A 20043-nucleotide genomic window follows, 5' to 3' on the forward strand; every position below is an offset into this window, starting at 1 on the left:
TCTCATTAAATATATAAAGTTCTCGTTTTTAAGTAGCTGATTTAGTTAGCTGTTTTAACTAATTGATTAAATTAATTAGCTATTTTTAATAAGACTGGTAAATAGATGTTTCTTTTATTTTTTTTATTATATTTCAAAAAATTCCTAAAAGTACTTTTTAAAAATTAGTTTTTTTTTAAAAAAAATATTTTAAAAAGTTAACTATCAGACACTAATAGTAAATTTTTTATTTCCTCAAACCTCTTAGTTGATTCAAAAAGCTAACTTAAAAACAGTACCCAAATATATATAATTCCCCTGTCTCATTTATTTAACTACGATTCTTTTTTTTTTTAATCTAAACAGATTGACAACATTTCAGTACTAAAATAAATTAGGTGTTAAATATGTTAATTTTTCTAAATATATCAGTAATTGAATTCAAGTTTTATCATTTGCTCATTCCCCTGCAAGTGCATGGTAAAAATCAATCAAATAACAATTGTATCGAATGCATGGTTCCCTTCAACAGATTACACTTTAATTTTTACAGTGCTGATTGGCAAGCTGCATGTTCACACAAAGACCTTCATTTTGCTGCAGAATTTTGTTCGATTTCAAGCTGTGAACAGAATCGGTTAAAAGTCTCAAGGGTCACATGTAATCTAAAATCTATACTAACCAAAAACCTCATTTCCATCCTATTCATTTCTTCCTTGCTTACGCCTCCCACCTTAGCATAATAACCATTGCTGTAGCACCTGCAGTTTTGCGCAGATATTCGACTATAAATTTATGCATGTCAATAATGACTTTTCAAAAAAAATAATAACAAAACGTAGATCTACTTACTCATCCTCGACGTACTTGGCAGCTAACACAATACTGGTAATTAGGAGGCGGTGAACATTGAGTGAGGTTAAACAATCTCCAACTTTTTGTAGAAATTTCTCCATGTAAATGTACGCAACCACCAGGCACGAAGGGCTGCAATTAGAGTACTTGAAGATGCGCTCTATGTACTGTCTAATGCTCACACCAGGTGCTGTTGAACTGTGAAAGATGGTAGGCATGTTTCTAGATTTTGATGACTTGAGCAGTTTTTCATTCTTTTGAATTGATTTTTCTAAAACAAAAGAAAGAATTGAGAATATTTTGGGAGGTCCTGAAAAGGCTTTATTGCAGCTTTCGAGACCTAAACTTAGGTAAGCTCTTGATCCCATTTCTTTTTAGTTGGCTAATTGTTTGCCCATGTCTTTGTATAGCAATAACAGGAGGATAGACATATATGCCAAGTTTGCACGCTTAATCAAATATAAGATAAAAGATTCTTGCTCTAAAAAGACATGCATGGTATCGAATAAATCATAAATCATTAATCATATATCCTTTCCATGAAACATACGTTGCCACTGAGTTGGCTATACGAGCCCCGTTGAAATTAATCTTCTAAGCATGACGAAAATAAGGAACAAGGTTATGAACTAGAATATTTGAATTTTTTTTATTCCCATTGCTTACACACAGATGTATCCCGACCAGAGTGTGTTACCTAGTGTAATTCGATTTAATTTTGTTTCCCCGTATTTTATAGATATTTATCTGAACCTTAAGAAAGTCAACGTTTTAGACGTGCTATCAAAAAAGTACTATATCCGTCCCGTTAGATTCTTAATATTTAAAAATTGAGAGTTTAACACGTATTTTAAGGCTATCTAGTATAATTTCATAACTTATGTTTTATATTTTAATTTTTTTGAATAAAAATTTGAACATTTAATTTTTATTTCAATGAAAAAAGTTTTTAAATCAATTTTTGTAATTATGATAGATAAAAGTCTTAAAATACGTATAGAAAACTTTATTTCAAATGTTAATAACTCGTTCGGACCCAAGGACTATTCCACATAATTCAATGAAATGCTCACAAATAAACTGCTGTTTTTTTAAACATATATCTTGTGACCAGGTTAAAGAGAGTGACCAGGTTAAAGAGAGTCGGGGTTTGTGTGTTGTGAAGTAGCAAAAGAACGAAGGAAACAACTGGGGTGGGGGAATAAACCTTGTTGTAAATATACTTGGACCGAGAATCAGGTTCTTCCTTATCTCTCTCTCCCTAAAATTTTTTAAGGATAGATGCCACACTTTAGAGGGAATTAAACAATAAATGTCAAGTAGACATGTATGTGGTGGCGGACGCAGGAAAAAAATTTAGGAGGGTCCAGAATTTTTTTTTTTAACATAATTTTTGTTATAAATTTGAAGACAAAAAAAGTTAAAAATAATCAATTATTATAATTAAATTGCATAAAAAAGTAAAAAAGAAAGAATATAATAGAATTTTTAGCTCTAATTACGTGAATACAATTCTACATATTAACCTTTCAAAATGTTAAAAGGGATAATTTGTAATTTCATTGGAGAAGTGTTCTACTAGAGTAGCAAAAATAAAGAGAAAACTGAAAAAAAAAAAGAAACTGAAAAAAAGAGTAAAGAGAAAACTGAAAAAAAAAGTTATAAAAAAGTAAAAAAGAAAGAATATAATAGAATTTTTAGCTCTAATTACGTGAATACTCCCATGATGTCCAGTGTAGAAAACCAACTCAATAGCCAGCTGAACTGAAGGCACAACATGCTTCTAATACAAACTACTCCCTATTTATTCTAATCTCAAGGGGGCCAGGGACCCTCTGGACCCCTCCTAGATCCGCCTCTGCATATATGCTTCTGTACAAAGAGATAGATGACCAGCTGATGAATAAGCTTTTCATAATTTGTGTTACAGGGAGAATTTAATATAAACGTATTTTTGAAAAAACACGAAGTAAAATATGTAAAATTAAAATTATTTTAACTAAAGCCGCTAAGAACATTATTGACGGAGTAATTTGGTATCAACAAATTTTGAGATTCGTCGCCGAAATTAATGTAATAATCCCAATTTTTTGAATATTTTTTGAAACCCTTATGAATAGTGATTTTGCTGATTATGCTGAATAAGAAAACTTTTCATACCACACTTTGTAGAGGTTCTTTTATTGTTATTCTGAGATCTTATTATTACTCTATATGATATATAAGTTTATGTAAAGATCGTCAGAATCCAAATTCGAACACTTTGATTTTTCCCGAAAATCTACCAGATACCGAAAGAATTGAGTATAAGGTAACAGGATAAAAAGGATTTAAATTCAAGGATTATAAGAGAGGATCATATAAGAAATATAATATATTGAGAAAGGTTTAGGGGAACCCAAGTAATAAGATCCCGGATATGATCTCTCAAACGATAAACGAGAACGAAAATTAAGCGAACCGTATAACAGATAAGCGGTCATTAACCAAATAATTAAGCAAGGATTATCATAAGAAGATGCTTCCACCACCAAGTGATGACAAGTGGCAAGAGATGAAGTCACCAAGATGATGTCATGCTTAGTCATACTCCACTCACTTTAAACAACCAACAAATCATCCAAATATCCCATTCACTTCATTTTCCACCACAAAAATATTCAACAAATCAAATACTCTCCCAAGAACACGTAGCTCACGGATTTTTCATTTTTTGAAGGAGAAAAATTCCAAAAATCAAGTTTCTAGCTTTGTTAATTTGCAAGGTAATTACCTGTTAGGTCACACACACTGTAGAGGGGGTGAATACAATGTATAATACAATCAAATCGAACTTTAATATCTTAAGTAACAGAAAACAAACTTTATTGAAACAATAAACTCTGTTACAGTATGGAACTGTTACCTCTCAGTGATGAACAAATATCACGAGAGCTGCTAGAGTTACAATGACTAATCTTCTCGAATATGATAACACTTATAGTGTAAACCCTATGTCTGTGTTTATATACTACACAGTTACAAGATAATCGCTAATTGATATGGAATATAATTCTGCTTCCTAAAATATATCAATCAGATATCTTTTCTTCCAAGTATTCCATTCTTCACGGAACTCCGTCTTCATGCATATCTCTTCTTATGTTTATCTCGATCTTCTTTCCTTTAATCAGCTACTTTCCTTATCTAATCGTCCTTCAACACTTAAGTTCTGATATCCAACTTCTGATGATTATCTCCTGATAATATAAGTACTGATATCCTTAAGTCCTGACTTCCAGTATAAGTACTGATTCCCAGTTAAGTACTGATTTCCAGTTAAGTACTGATTTGTCCTGTTAAGTAAGATCTGAAAACTAAACATAAATCATATTAGCCATCACATTATCAAATATATCTAACAATCTCCCCCAACTTGTAAATTAGCATAATATACAAGTTTAACAGATATTTGATGATGTCAAAAACATTAAGTACAAATGCATGAGAATTAGACTAGATAATAACAACTTCAGTCTGTACAAATATCAGAATTTAAGCAGTTGTAAATCTTTGACTTGGCTTCATCTTTTGATCTCTCTGATGTCAGGAGTTGTTCTGAGATAGTTCTTCAACAAACATCTCTCAGCATATCTAAGTTCATCAATCATTCTCCTTTTGGCATCTTTAAGCTCTGCAGTATCTTCACCAATTTGAAAGATTGCAGCCCTGAGATCATTAATCTTTGCTTTTCTTATATCCTGATCCAGTCTGATCAAATAAGCTTTATCAGACTCAAGATTGAATTCTACAGCCCTGTACCCTAGAAAGGTAGTTATAATTTGAGCATAATTGGGCTTCATTTCAACTATATCACCTTTGTGATCTCTGTACTTTGGAACATATGTGCTGTCAGACTTAACAGAATAAAGCCTTTTCTGTCTCTGAATCTGATCCTTCAAATAGTTTGCAGCAGTTCCTGTCAATCTGTCATCCACTTGAAGTAAGAATAGTACATGCTCCAATTCTTCAAAATACTTCAATGGAATGGCATTTTGCCTTATATGATAAACCCTACCATCTATCATGAAATACAACAAGATGTATTCTTTCAAGTAGGTATGATAAACCATTTGTACAGATTCCAGTTGATTCAATCTCTCAGAAGTTGCTCCAATACCTGGTTCACTCAAGGAAGTTGGATCATTGGTAGTGTTATGTATTCTTCTTTCATCAGCACTTCCCAATCCAGTTTTATCTCTTGCTTCCTTTCCAGTAACTACTCTAGCTTCAAAACCACTTGCAGTAGTCTTCAAAGGTTGAGTCTGTTTTGCTTTAGTGAATCCTGGTAGGAGTGTCTTTGGTCTATCTTCTGATATCAAGTTAACTTGAGCTATGTCAGAGGTTAATTGCTTCTTCTGAATATCAGAACTTACAGTTTCTTGACTCTAAACAACTTGAGCCATGTCAGAGGTTGTTTTAAGAACTTTTCTTGAAGTCAGAGCAAGATCATCCTTTTCATCAGTAATTTCTTCATCCTCAGGAGGCACATAAACCTTGATAGGTTCACCAACCTTTTCTTTACCCTTGGATCTTGGATCTATCTGCAGTTGTGATTTAGCCAATGTTGCTTCAGTATGTGTCCTTTTTTTGTCACAATACTTTTGAGTTTTGGAAGTGGCTTTTTACCAGAAGCTTCAGATTTAGATGTAACTTTCTCTGATTTAAGTCTGGCTTCTTCTTCCATTAAACTCTCCAAGTCCATTCCTGGATTTTCCTAAAGAAATAACTGTCTTGACATTTCCTCATCAAGATCTAAAAGTTCATCAGAACTTATCCTTTTACCAGTAGCAGAACTTATTCTTTTCCCAGTATCAGAACTTGTCCTGTGACTTGTGATTTCAGCTTTTCTTGATGTGAAACCTCTACCTTGACTATGACCTCTACCCATTCCAGAGTTTCCTGAATCATCCTATTCATCATCCTTCCCTTTCAGTGTCTTGTTAGTCTTGCATTTGGACTTAATTACTTTCTCCCCCTTTTTGGCATCAGCAGGTAGTAGAAGAGAGACAAGCAATTCCACTGAGCCTTGGATTTCATTAAGTTGTGATTGCTGAGAAGCTTGATTTTTCAGAATATCATCAATCTGAGCTTGTTGATTATCTTGAGTCTTCTCAATATAAGCAATCCTGTCAAAGGTAGGTTGGAAGAACTTTTTCTTATCAATCTTTTGAACTTGTTCCTGTTTGATAAATTCTTCCTGAATCTTGTGTAGCCCTGCATGAGTAGTTGAATGAAGACCTTGTAGATGTTTAGTACTCAATGCAGTGACTCTAAGCTGGGTTTTGAAATCATCAGAATTTAACATTTCATCAGCTTTAGTCAAGTGCTCAGCAAGATGCTTTTCAGTTGGAACACAAGAAACTGAATTCCATTCCTAAGTCCACTCCTGTCCGGCAGGAGTTTTACTCCAAGGCACTGGTGCTTCTCTGGTAACAAACTTCTTAACAAGTTCAGACTTAAGAGTAGTTTGTTGAGGAGTATGTCCTGAAGGACCTGCTGCATCAGCATCTGCATTTGGAGCAGCATCACTAGTATCTCCAGCATTTGCAGCATCAGAACTTACAGAATCAGTATCTTCTGATAAAACAACAGTGTGAGTAGCAATGGAGGCTTCAGCATCCTCTAATTGCTGATCTGGTTCTAAGTTATAATCAACAGCCATATCCTGATGCTCACCTAAAGTCTGATCATCAGCATCTAGATGCAGAGAAGGTGTTGTAGATAACTCTGGAGTTTGAACAGCATCAGTAACAGGTGTTGTTGGAGGATTAGTTGCTGTTGGAGCTTCTAAGAGAATTACTTCAAGCACAACCAAGTTTTGAACATCAATATCAGCACTTGTGCCTGGATCAACAGGAGATACAGATGGTGTGTTGACCTTTTCAGAAATAGCTTCCTTAGATGGAGTTGATGGAGAAGAAGTAACCTTAGCAAATTCCTTTTCTTGTGAGATCAGAGATTCCTGATCCCCTTCCTTAGCTGCTTCCTCTTCATCATCTGAAACTGGCCTATTTGCCCTCTGTTTCTTGTATTTCTTTGTAGATTTGGATTCCTTGGGAGTTTCAGGAACTGTCATTCTTCTAAGCCTCTTGAGAAGCCTAGATCCCCCAATTCCAGAATCCTTCTGAGAAGTCTCTTTCTCAGCTTCATAAATAACAGGTTCTGAAGAAGGAACATGTTCCTCAGTATCAGATTCATCTCTCAAAGCAATCTTCCTTTTCTTCTGAAGTGTTTGAGGAACAGTCTTTGTCCTCTTAGGTTTGGAAGATGAAGGCTTCATAGTAGCTGCTGAGGATGAGGGTTGAACTGTCTGTGAAGTGGAGAGATAGGATTTGAGATATTTCCTGAGGGTAGGTTGAGTAGAATGAGTGGTAGGTGCTGATGGTTGTTGTGATGTTTGGGAGGTTGTTGTTGGTTGGACATCAGAATAAACAGATCTATAAGTATCAGGATCAGCATTTACTAAGATCTGTTTTACAGACTGAGGAATCTGTAAAGGTCTAACCACTGATTTCTTAGTGTCAGCATTTATCAGGTCATTAAAGTAGCGTTTTGCAACCTTAAAAGGTGGAGTTGAGGAACTGACTAATTGAGGTTCATCAGTACAAAAAGTATATATAAGTTGACAGAATCTAGCAAAGTAAACAACATTCCTATCCTCTGTCATCCTATCCGCAATAAAACCAATTATAGCAGTTGCAAAATCAAAATGAGTTTGGTTTATAACAGCATACCCGATGTGCTGACTCATAATTGGGATAACATCAAAATTCGAACACTTGTTCCCAAAAGCTTTAGTGATGCAGTCGAAGAAGAAGCTCCATTCTCTTCTGATATGAGCCCGTTTCAACTGCCCAAGTTTTGCCAAACTCTGTTCATACCCCAAATTGGCCATTAACTCCTGAAGAGCTGATTCATCTGGAATTGAAAAGGTACATCCTTCTAGAAAATGTACAGTCATGCGTATTGTACCAGGAGTAACTGCATATGAAGAATCACCCACTTCGAAAAAAATACTAGGAGTGCCATGTGTACCACAATTATCAAAGTGCCCAGTCCACCAAAATGTCAGAACTTGTTGGATCGAAAAGACTGAAGGATGGGTCAATGCATACCCAATCTCACTGTGTGAAAGAAGATCTTGCACAAAATGTAATTCAGATGGAGCCTCAGCATGATCAAGAATTGCAGCATAGTTGTTTGGAACAAATTTAGCTCCATCAATGATTAAATCCTTAGGTGCCATGTGAAAAATTGAGATTTAAGAGTGCCTGTTAGGTGTTTGGTAAAATGTCTGTATGAAAAACCAACGTGAGAAGAAGAAAGAGAGTAAAAGAAAGTAGAGAACAAGTATGAAGGGAAATAAAAGATTAGAAAGAAATCCTCTCTCTTTCTTACTTATACTCTGAAAAGAAAATGTTACCGTTGGACACCTGTCAGACATGCAGTAATAACGGATAGTTACTGGGCTCGAGAAAACAGTAATCATTACTTACCCACTTGCCGTTTTTCAAGGAAAAAAAAATCGTTCCACTTACCCAGATATTCCATTAATCAAGGTGAAACAGTTTTAATTCAAAATTGAAACCGTTCCCGCTTATTTAATTATTTTTCACTGCATCATTAATATTCTGAAAATAAATCAAGTGAAAATGACCAAGATAAATCAGATGAGTAAGTACTGATAAAGGAAAATCAGAACTTAAATTAAAATAGAATTTATATGGTCATCAGAATATGAAAATTTATCAGGATTTATCAATGCATTACAAAATATCTCAGAGACAAAATCTTGAAACAAAAACAAATTTCATTAATATATCAAGAGAATACATTTATGAAATTGAAATTACATCAGAATTTATACAAGATTTCCCTAAGCTGCTAAACCTAACATCAACAGCCTTAGTCCTAGCTCAAAAAGCAGGGCAACGCTGATGATGAAGAAAAACAGGAAGAAGAAAATAAATCATTTCTTCTTCCTACTCTCGACAAACAGAATGGCGAGTCGAATGATTCGCTCTTGCTGGCGGAGAGCTTCCATTCTTTCCTCCTCCAATCGCTCCAGATGGCGATGGTAGTCCATATAGAAGAACAGGAGGTAGGTGAGTACCTCCTGTGGGACAGAGTCCCATATCTCATCAGGAATGGCAGTGACGTGCCATTCCTGCTGCCAATCGGCACAGCTTAGCTCCATATTGAAGGTTTCGTAGTTCAAAAACATGTTGTATCTGACCATGGTGTTTTTGAAAGAAAAAGTATGAAGGTAAGGTGAGTTTGTGAAAAAAAGATTTGATGGGAAGGCTGATGTGAAGTGGTTGCTTATATAGGCAAGAGAATGCCAGGAGACGCAAAGGAATTTAATGCTGACAGGTAGAATTAATTCTACCTCGTCTCCCCAGACTTGGAAAAAGAAAAACATTCATTGGAAAGAGAAAACATGGTTTAATGCGCACAAGAAGCAAGTGAAAGTTGACTGTTCAAGTACGAATACCATTAACCCTAACCATAGTGACTATTAATCTTCCACTTCAACATATTCTAGTTTGAACCGAGACTGTTATCAAATTTTATCCACAGATAAGTTAAGTAAAGAATTAGACTGTAATATCAGAACTTAGACTTATATCAGAACTTAACAGTCATCAGAACATAATTTCTTAACTCGAAAAAGGAATGCCTATCTTAGTAGGTCCTCATACAAGTTCTGAGTTATATTCTTCAAAACTTAATCATCAGAACATGCAACCAGAACTTGTCCTCAGAATTCGTGCAAAGTGACACAATTACTGTTTATCTAAAATAACATAGATCACCACAGTAATTTTCATCATTCATATGGAGTGATTAGTGTGCATTAAGCTAAATGTCAGACAAAGAGAAAAGTCTGATTCACTTCAGTACATCTTAGAAATAAGGCATAACTAAAACTTTGCTAAAGAGCTGTCATTATTCTGAAACCTACTGTTGAATGAGTTCATGCTTGAGTCCACCTCAACTATTTTCGGCTAATTTTATGCATCTTTTTAAATTCCATTTCACAGTGGCTTCTCAGTGTAAGTGAGTCATGACTGCTTATCAGAATTTATGCTATTATCAGAGTATTTCTCCAGTAATCATAGAGTGTGAAAAGTCACCAATAAAATATTTTGCTTTTCTAATGCATATTTACTTAATACCAGTAATGCACTTGGGTCGTCCCTTCCACATTTTTACTCTAGATCTCAAAGGAGTACCTGATTTTATTCTTTGATCCTTTCGCTTTTTCTTTTAATAAGTGAGGTGTATCAGCACTTAGTGCATTCAGCAGATTTACTAGTATCAGAACTTAACAGATGAGTAGCATTATTCTAATTTGTGACTTAGTAATAAGATAAACAAAGTATACTCAACTAAGCTCAATTATCAGAACTTTGCTTGTGTCAATAGATTTCCACAGAATTAATTACTTCTTACATGGGATCATTTATTTATTGAAGACTACTAGGTCAACATCTAGCACAGTTATCCTCATAGGATAGAATAGTTACTTAAACAGACATATCACTTATCAGAGTTTAGAAACATATATTAAACAACAGTCAGTACTTAAACACATTTGTCAATTAAGCACGGAATACACAAAGAGATTAATTTCTGTAAATACTGATCAGAAAGTCTGATATAACAGAACAAGACTAAGAAGATTTAGAGAAAGAACCTGAAACCATTCCAAGTTCATTTACCAATCTTGTAAAAGTGGCTTCACACAATGGTTTTGTGAAGATATCTGCTAGTTGTTGATCTGTTGGAACAAAGTGCAATTCCACTGTACCTTCATCCACATGTTCCCTTATGAAGTGGTACCTGATGCTGATGTGCTTTGTCATAGAGTGTTGAACTGGATTACCTGTCATAGCAATAGCACTTTGATTATCACAGTAAATAGGGATTTTGAAATATGTTAACCCATAATCCAGTAACTGATTCTTCATCCAAAGAATCTGTGCACAACAACTTCCTGCAGCAATATACTCTACTTCTGTAGTTGATGTGGAAATTGACTTTTATTTCTTACTGAACCAAGAAACCAATCTGCCTCCAAGAAATTGGCAGCTTCCACTTGTGCTTTTCCGGTCAATTTTGTAACCTGCAAAATCTGCATCTGAGTAACCTATTAGTTTAAAATCTGATTCTCTAGGATACCACAATCCCAGATCAGCTGTTCCTTTAAGATACTTAAAAATTCTTTTCACAGCTGTTGAGTGAGGTTCTCTTGGATCTGCTTGAAATCTTGCACAAAGACAGGTAGCATACATGGTATCAGGTCTACTAGCAGTTAGATAGAGTAGAGAGCCAATCATACCTCTGTAATCAGTAATATCTACTGATTTACCAGTATCCTTATCCAGTTTTGTTACAGTGGCCATGGGAGTGGATGCACTTGAACAATCTTGCATTCCAAATTTCTTCAACAAGTTTATGCTGTACTTAGTTTGACAAATAAAAGTGCCTTCTTCATTCTGCTTGACTTGAAGGCCCAGAAAATAGCTAAGTTTCCCCATCATACTCATCTGATACCTTGACTACATCAGTTTGGCAAACTTCTTGTAAAGTCTGTCATTTGTAGACCCAAAAATGATATCATCAACATAAATCTGGACCAGAAGTAAGTCCTTTCCATGGTTGAGGTAGAATAGTGTTTTGTCTATTGTTCCTCTGTTGAATTCACTTTCCAGAAGAAACTGAGCTAAAGTCTCATACCATGCTCTAGGAGCTTGCTTAAGTCCATAAAGTGCTTTATCAAGCCTGTAGACATAATCTGGATGTTTGGAGTCTACAAAGCCTGGAGGTTGTTCAACATATACTTCCTCCTCCAATTCTCCATTGAGAAAAGCACTTTTCACATCCATTTGAAAGACAGTAAACTTTTTGTGAGCAGCATAAGCCAAAAATATCCTTATGGCTTCTAACCTAGCAACTGGTGCAAATGTTTCATCATAATCAATTCCCTCCTGTTGAGAATATCCTTTTGCAACCAGCCTTGCCTTATTCCTTGTAATTATGCCATCACTGTCAGTTTTGTTTCTGAATACCCACTTTGTACCAACAACAGATCTATTCTTTAGTCTTGGCACTAGGGTCCATACTTTATTTCTTTCAAATTCATTTAACTCTTCCTGCATTGCTTGCACCCAATCAGCATCTTGAAGAGCTTCTTCCACTTTCTTTGGCTCAATCTGAGAGAGAAAAGAATTGTAAAGACATTTGTTTGAAGTACCTGTTCTAGTTCTGACACCTGCATCAGGATTTCCAATTATCAAATCAGGTGTATGTGATTTTGTCCACTTCCTTGCAGATGGAAGGTTTTCTCTAGAACTGGATGCTCCCTCATGATCCATGTTGTCTTTATTTTCATTTTCTGATGCTCCCCCTGAAATTATGCTCTCTGAGTTCGATTCTTCAGAATTTAGATTTTCAGCACTATCAGAACTTAGCTTATCAGAACTTGATAAATCAGAACTTGAAGATCCAGACGTGTGTTCTGATGTTTCTTGAGATGTGGTAAGATCTTGAGTATGCTCCCCCTGCACAGGTGCATCTTCCTTTGGCGTAGTCACCACAGTTTCAATAACATCAGAGTTTAATCCATCAGAATTTACAGTATCAGGACTTAGACTGTCAGGATTTTCAGTATCAGAATTTGAGTCTTCATTTTCAAATCTCAGCTGATCATGGTCAATAAAATCTTCAAGACCAGTAATATTCTTTTCATCAAAGGAGACATTGATAGATTCCATGACCACTTTTGTTCTCAAATTATAGACTCTGAAGGCTTTTGTGGAAAGTGGATATCCAACAAAGATTCCTTCATCAGCTTTTAGATCAAACTTGGATAGCTGTTCAGGATGAGTCTTGAGAATAAAACACTTGCATCCAAATACATGAAAGTACTTCAGATTTGGCTTCTTTTTCTTCACCATCTCATATGGTATTTTTCCTTGCTTGTTAATGAGTGTTGCATTTTGAGTAAAACAAACAGTCTGCACAGCTTCAGCCCAGAAATAGGTTGGAAGCTTTGCTTCTTCAAGCATTATACGTGCAACTTCAATGAGAGTTCTATTCTTCCTTTCAACAACTCCATTTTGCTGTGGAGTTCCAGGAGCAGAAAATTCCTGCTTTATTCCATGGTTTTTGCAGAACTCTTCCATTATCAAATTCTTGAACTCAGTGCCATTATCACTCCTTAAGGTTTTCACAGAATCTTTGACCAATTTATCCAGAGTTTGACATGATCAATCAAGATAGATGCAGTTTCACTTTTTGTGTGCAAGAAATATACCCATGTGTATCTAGTGAACTCATCCATTATGACCAATGCATATTTCTTCTTTGCAATAGACATGACATTTACTGGACCAAATAGATCAACATGTAGTAGATTATAAGGCTCAAGAATTGATGATTCAGTCTTGCTCTTGAATGAAGATTTTCTTTGTTTGGCCTTCTGACAAGAATCACAAAGGCCATCAGGAGCAAATACTGACTTTGGCAGTCCTCTCACAAGATCTTTCTTGACCAGTTCATTTATATTGTTGAAATTTAAATGAGAGAGTTTCTTGTGTCAATTCCAGCTTTCTTCAATTGATGCTCTACTCATCAGACAGATTGCAGAACCATCAGTACTTTTTGAAAGCTTAGCTTCATAAATGTTACCACGCCTGTATCCTTTCAGAACAACTTTGCCTTTAGATTTACTCACAACTTCACAGTGTTCTTCAAAGAAATCAACATGATAACCTCTGTCACAAATTTGACTTATACTCAGCAGATTGTGTTTAAGTCCTGAGACCAGAGCTACTTCTTTAATGATGACATTCCCAAGATTGATATTGCCATATCCCAATGTTTTTCCAATATTGCCATCTCCATAAGAAACACTTGGGCCAGCTTTCTCCACAAAGTCTGATAGCAGGGCCTTATTTCCAGTCATATGTCCTGAACATCCACTGTCCAGAACTAGAATATTTTTCCTGTTGCCCTGCAATAACAAAGACCACTAATGATTAGTTTTAAGGACCTGTTATGGATTAAAACTACTATATATAATTACTGTATTTATACTAAGGAACGTGAGCTTCGAGGCTCGATTTGACTGCTCTTGTGTTTCGTGACTCAATCTGCCTTAACAAGATGCCTACGTACCTTGCGGATTGCCAAGGATCAAGTCAAAAAACGTAGTTCTGATTTGTGGGGTGAGGCCCCTTATATAGATGCGGGAGTCCTTGAATTGGACTTGGTATAGGAGGCTTGGTGGATAAGCCTCTGAATTAGGATAGACTTAGGAGTCCTAGGAAGTAGGAAGTTGATTCCTTATCCTTTCAGGTCCCCTTGAGGCTAATCTCTAAGGATTTATATCCTCATCGGGACTCTTTTCAACATCTGATTTCTCCCTTATTAATTAATTACGAAATTAATTAATAATCAGGGCTTTTTGGGCCTTTTTTATTCCACCAGGCCTAATCTGATCCGTCAGACTTAACCTTTCTGGTCTGAATATTATACATCTTATTATTATTGGGCCTAGCAGCCCATTAATTATAAAATCAGGACTTATTTATCCCTATCATTTGCCCCCCAACTTTTGGGAAACATTGATTAGGTTTCGCAAAAGTTAAATCTATTCGTTCCCTTACAGGGTTTCGTTTTTGCGTAAAGTGTGGAGCGACCTACACATTTACAACGAATCTTCCTTTTATTCAGAAATTATCTTAATTTCCAGGAATTTTTCCCTAATTTTCTGGAATTTTCCCTAATTTTCTGGGATTTTTCCTAATTTTCTGGATTTTTCCCTTAATTTCTGGGATTTATCCTAATTTTCCTGGATTTATTCCTTATTTCTGAAAATATTAGTATTTTTCAGAAATTATTTAAGGAATTTCCTTATTTTTTCTGGATTTTCCCTTAATTTCTGGGATTTATCCTAATTTTCCTGGATTTATTCCTTATTTCTGAAAATATTAGTATTTTTCAGAAATTATTTAAGGAATTTCCTTATTTTTTCTGGATTTTCCCTTAATTTCTGGGATTTATCCTAATTTTCCTGGATTTATTCCTTATTTCTGAAAATATTAGTATTTTTCAGAAATTATTTAAGGAATTTCCTTATTTTTTCTGGATTTTCCCTTAATTTCTGGGATTTATCCTAATTTTCCTGGATTTATTCCTTATTTCTGAAAATATTAGTATTTTTCAGAAATTATTTAAGGAATTTCCTTATTTTTTCTGGATTTTCCCTTAATTTCTGGGATTTATCCTAATTTTCCTGGTTTTATTCCTTATTTCTGAAAATATTAATATTTTTCAGAAATTATTTAAGAAATTTCCTTAAATATTCCCCCTTTTTTTTTTTTTTTTTTTTTCAGAATAAATAAATAAATAAATATTAATATTTATTCCCTCCTTTTTTTTTTTTTTTTTCATACAGTTTTCGACCAGGAATCCATTCGACCAGGATCCTGGTCGAATTAACCCCCATATTGCCCTGGTCGACAGCTTTTCGGGCAGGATGCTTTCGATCAGGAATCCTGGTCGAATTTCGGCCAGGATTTTTCTTTTAATTTTTTTTTTTTTTTTTTTTTTTTTTTTTTTTTTTTACAATTTTCGACCAGAAAATTTTCGACCAGAAATTTTGTTCCTTTCGGTCAGGAGTCCTGCTTTTTGACCGAATTAACCTTCATTTGTTGCCCAGGTCGATGCAAATTCGGGCAGGGCTCATTCGATCAGGAATCCTGGTCGAATTTCGGCCAGGATTTTTCTTTTAATTTTTTTTTTTTTTTTTTTTTTTTTTTTTACAATTTTCGACCAGAAATTTTGTTCCTTTCGGTCAGGAGTCCTGCTTTTTGACCGAATTAACCTTCATTTGTTGCCCAGGTCGATGCAAATTCGGGCTCCTGTATTTCGACCAGGATTTCCCCATGATTCCTGGTCGAATTGGGTCATATTCCTGATCTTTTTATCCATTTCTCCCTGGGCTTTATTTTTGGGCCACCTTCACTTAGCTGGGCCTTCATTCTTTTGGCCCATTATGACTGGATTTTGGGTTATGGGCTGTTAACCTTAAATATCTGGGCCCTTTTCTGGGCTTTTTAAATACTTGGGCCCTTAGCTGGGCTTTATTTTTTCAAGGTTTTTTTTTTTAGAATTGGGCCTCATTTCTAAGCCCAAATTCCAAACTCTTCTAATATCTTTCTGGATTCTTCCAAAATCTTGAAAAAACTCAAGTTTTTCTTTTGATTTTTTTACTAGAATTCTCTTGAACTTTCCAGGAACTTCCAGAACCTTCCAACTTTTGGGCCCAAATGGGCTTTTTAAGGTCCATTATCCATTTATTTCTCCTATATATAGGTGGGATGAGAGTGTGATTCTTCACACCTCTCATTTCATTTCTCTTCACCTACAACTTTCTAATCTTCTCCTCTCTCAAATCCACTCCTTCTTCCTCCCAAGTCTTTTCCAGTCTTTACTAGATGGCCGACAAGAGTTCCGAGAGGGCGGCCAAGATAGCCTCGGCTTCAAAACAAGGTAAGGATATCGAGATCCGCTCTTCATATATGTCTTTAATTGATATGATTAATACTAGGGGGGATGAATATCCTTCCACTGCACATCTCGACTCCTTTAATCACTGTAATACTTGGCATAACATAGATTTCAATAAACTAAATGCTCGTTATAACGTCCCTCCTCCCTTTAGACTAGTTCCAGTCTCTGGTGGTGACCGTACTTGCCACTGGAGGCCTGATACTCTCTTCATCTACACTGACGCCCTTAATGCTGGGCTTAGGTTCCCTTTTCATCCTTTTATCCCTCATCTTTTGGCTGACTTACAAATTAACCCGTGTCAGCTTCCTCCAAACGCCTGGAGGAATATTCTATGTTTTATGGTTTGTTGTCTTAGGGAGGGCTTTCCTCTTTCTGTAGCCGTTTTTAGGAAAGTCTTTCAATGTTACAATAGTTCTTCCAATATTTGTGGCTGGGTTTATGTCAAACAAAGGCCCAAAAGCAAACATATCTTTAACAGCGCCTCTATTCCGGATAATAATCCAAATTGGAGGAATAGTTTCGTCGGGTTACGTTGGGAGAATGGCGATTGGGGCACGCTCTTTCGATCTTCCTTCGGGAAGGTCAGTGATGGTAGCCTCAAATCCATTCACTTAACTCCTGAAGAAACTATCATTTATAATGGACTCACTCAGGATGATGGCACCACCACCAGCTGGACTCTTTTAGAAGAGTTTTCCCTGATTCATGTGGGACTATCCTCTGTTTCTCAACAGGGTATTTCTCTTCCCTTCTCAATTTTTCTTATTTTCACGCATTATTAACATCACTTATTTTGTCTTTTGCTTTGTTTCAGCTGCTAAGGAGATTAACGAGGACAATGTCCCCTTGGTCGAGGAAACAGCTAGGATGAAGAAAGCTCGGTTAGCAGGCCTAGACACCAGAGGAAAGGCGACAGAGCCTATCTTCTTGAGAAAGCACAAGGAGCCTATGGGGGAGGCTTCAACTGAAGGAGCTGAGGGCCATAATGCTCCTATCACTGCTGCTGCCCCTGCTGCTGCTGCTACAGGCGCCTTTCAGCCTCTCTGGGGATTCCGCCGAGGGGATACCGTGGTTGGTTCCACGAAGCATGCTTGGGATTGGTCCTACCATAGCGTGACCCCAAAGGACTTTACTGATGTGGTGGCCACCCCTGACCTTGAGAGGATTAAGCTCATGGGAGCCCAGTCTCTGGCTTCGGTATGCCTTCTCTTTTTTAAACTTATTTCTCGTTCTTGTAGCACTTTCTTGCCTTATACTTTGTTAATTGTTTTGTTTCAGTCTAACGCCTACTTTCAAGGCGCTGTGAGGCAAGCCGAATCATGGAAGCGGGCTTCTGATAAGGCCGATAATGCCCTCAGGAGGCAGCAGAAGAAGTATGCTACCCTGGAGAAGAAGCTCAAGCGCAAGGAGGAAGAACTCGGAGAGTCTAACGCCGAGCTGGTGGTACTTCGGGCGGAGAAGGATAAAGCTATAGACAATTATCTGGACTCGGAGGAGTTTGCCCAATCCATGAGGATTAGGGATGATTCAGTCTTTCCCGAGTTTTTTAGGACTGGCTGGGACACGGCCCTTGGGACCGTGAACGAGGCTTGTCCTGATATTAACCCGGCGGACTACATCTGCCCTGACGATGAGGCTTTGCTACAGAGGTTTCGTACCCGAGTAGTTGTCTCGGATCATGTTCCTCAGGATCCACTTCTTCCTCCTCCCGAGTCTTTTTCCAGACCTGCTGAGGATGACAGCTCTTCCTCCTCCGAGACGACGGAGACATCTAGCGAGAGCGGAGAAGACGATGATATGGACGCCGAGGGTACCTCAGCTCCTTAGAGCTTTTTCAGCCCTGCGTGGCTTTTTTTATTTTCGAGACTTTATTTATTAAACTTTTTGTAACATCTATCAGATCTATCTCATTTATCACCTTTTATGCTTTGCATCCATGCATTTGATTTTTATTTGTTAGGCCACAATCATACTTTGAAGAACTTATGAATTTCATAAAATTGTCTGGGATTCGTCCCTTACACAAGTCTTAATAAATTTCGTAATAAAACTAAAACATATAAATCCTAAGCAAGCAAAGCTCCAAGGTGCTTTTCAACCTACTCGCCATCCTGACGAGTGAGAATCGTACTTCGACCATCTTACACGTAGTAAACCTTCAGGTTTTGTGCGTGCCAGGTTCTCGGGACTTCAAAACCATCCATAGTCTCCAGCTTGTAGGTTCCTCTACCCTGAACGCTCTTGACTCTATACGGCCCTTCCCAATTTGGGGCAAGCTTTCCTTTCTGTCCGACACCAGAAGCCTCTATTTTTCTCAAGACTAGGTCACCTTGTTTGAAAAACCTCTCTTTAACCCTTAGGTTGTAGTAGAATGAAGCCTTCTTCTGATATTCTACTATCTTTGCGTGTGCTTTATCTCGTACTTCATCGATTAAATCCAGGGCTAACTTCTGCCCTTCCTCATTTTCTTTTTCATCAAAAGCCTGAATCCTTGGAGAAGAATGTGATATCTCCACGGGAACTACTGCTTCCGCCCCATATGCCAACATGAAAGGAGTTGCATCTGTCGTGACTCTACAGGTAGTCCTATAAGCCCATAATATGGGAAGTATCTCATCTACCCAATTATTTCTCGACTTTTCGATCCTCTTCTTTAGTCCATCCAGGATTATCCGATTTGCTACTTCCGCTTGCCCATTGGCTTGCGGGTGAGCCACAGAGGTGAATCGTAACTCAATTTCATTTTCTTCACAATACTTCTTGAATTCCTCATTGTTGAATTGCGTTCCATTGTCAGTGACGAGGATACGGGGAATTCCATATCGGCACATAATGTTTTCCCACAGGAATTGTGCAACCTGCTTAGTTGTGATTTTGGCCAAAGGTTTGGCTTCGATCCACTTGGTGAAATAATCAATGGCGACAATCAGAAACTTCCTTTGTGCTGTGGCCATAGGAAAAGGCCCTAGAATATCCATCCCCCACATAGCAAAGGGAATAGGTGAGTTGATAGAGGTCAGCATCTCGGGGGGTTGTCTGGCGACTGGTGCATGCTTCTGACAACGATCACACTTCTTTACATATTCTTTGGCATCAGCCATCATTTCTGGCCAATAGAAGCCTAAACGAGTTATCTTATGAGCCAAGGCCCTGCCCCCCAAGTGTTGCCCACAAATGCCTTCATGCACTTCCTCAAGAGCCAAGCGTGCCTCATCGGGCCTGAGACACCTCAAGTAAGGAACCACGAAAGATCTTTTATATAGAATCCCATCTATCAAAGAGTACCTTAGTGCTCGAACAGTTAACTTCCGTGCCTCAATTGTATCGCTTGGCAACCAACCGGTCTGAATGTGAGCCTTGATGGGATCAATCCATGACGTCCCCAAGCCTACGGGAGCCACAAGTTTAACATCTATGCTTCGTGTCTTCAAAACACGGAAGTACACACTTCCTGAACTTTCTTCAATCTCAGATGAAGCAAACTTTGATAGCGCATCTGCTTTAGCATTTTCTTCCCTTGGAATGTGTTCAACATGGCATTCATTAAATTGGGTCATCACAGCCCTTACTAGGCGAACATAC

At 37.0% G+C, this 20043-nt stretch overlaps 1 protein-coding gene and 1 long non-coding RNA gene across 2 annotated transcripts; one reads left to right on the plus strand and one right to left on the minus strand.

Annotated features, from left to right (window-relative positions):
* Positions 1 to 481: 481 nt before the first annotated feature.
* Positions 482 to 1397, minus strand: LOC141720006 (uncharacterized). The gene is made up of 2 exons (XR_012574204.1): positions 832 to 1397; positions 482 to 740 (listed from the first exon to the last, which is right to left on the minus strand). It is a non-coding gene; the product is annotated as an uncharacterized LOC141720006 (long non-coding RNA).
* Positions 1398 to 17326: 15929 nt separating this feature from the next.
* Positions 17327 to 18322, plus strand: LOC141720012 (uncharacterized). The gene is made up of 2 exons (XM_074522372.1): positions 17327 to 17658; positions 17740 to 18322. The coding sequence occupies exons 1-2, from the start codon at positions 17329 to 17331 to the stop codon at positions 18286 to 18288; spliced, it is 879 nt and encodes a 292-aa protein (XP_074378473.1). The 5' UTR covers positions 17327 to 17328; the 3' UTR covers positions 18289 to 18322.
* Positions 18323 to 20043: the final 1721 nt, after the last annotated feature.

The sequence above is a fragment of the Apium graveolens genome, chromosome 1 (assembly GCF_009905375.1).
Source record: "Apium graveolens cultivar Ventura chromosome 1, ASM990537v1, whole genome shotgun sequence".
Taxonomy (NCBI): Eukaryota; Viridiplantae; Streptophyta; class Magnoliopsida; order Apiales; family Apiaceae; genus Apium; species Apium graveolens.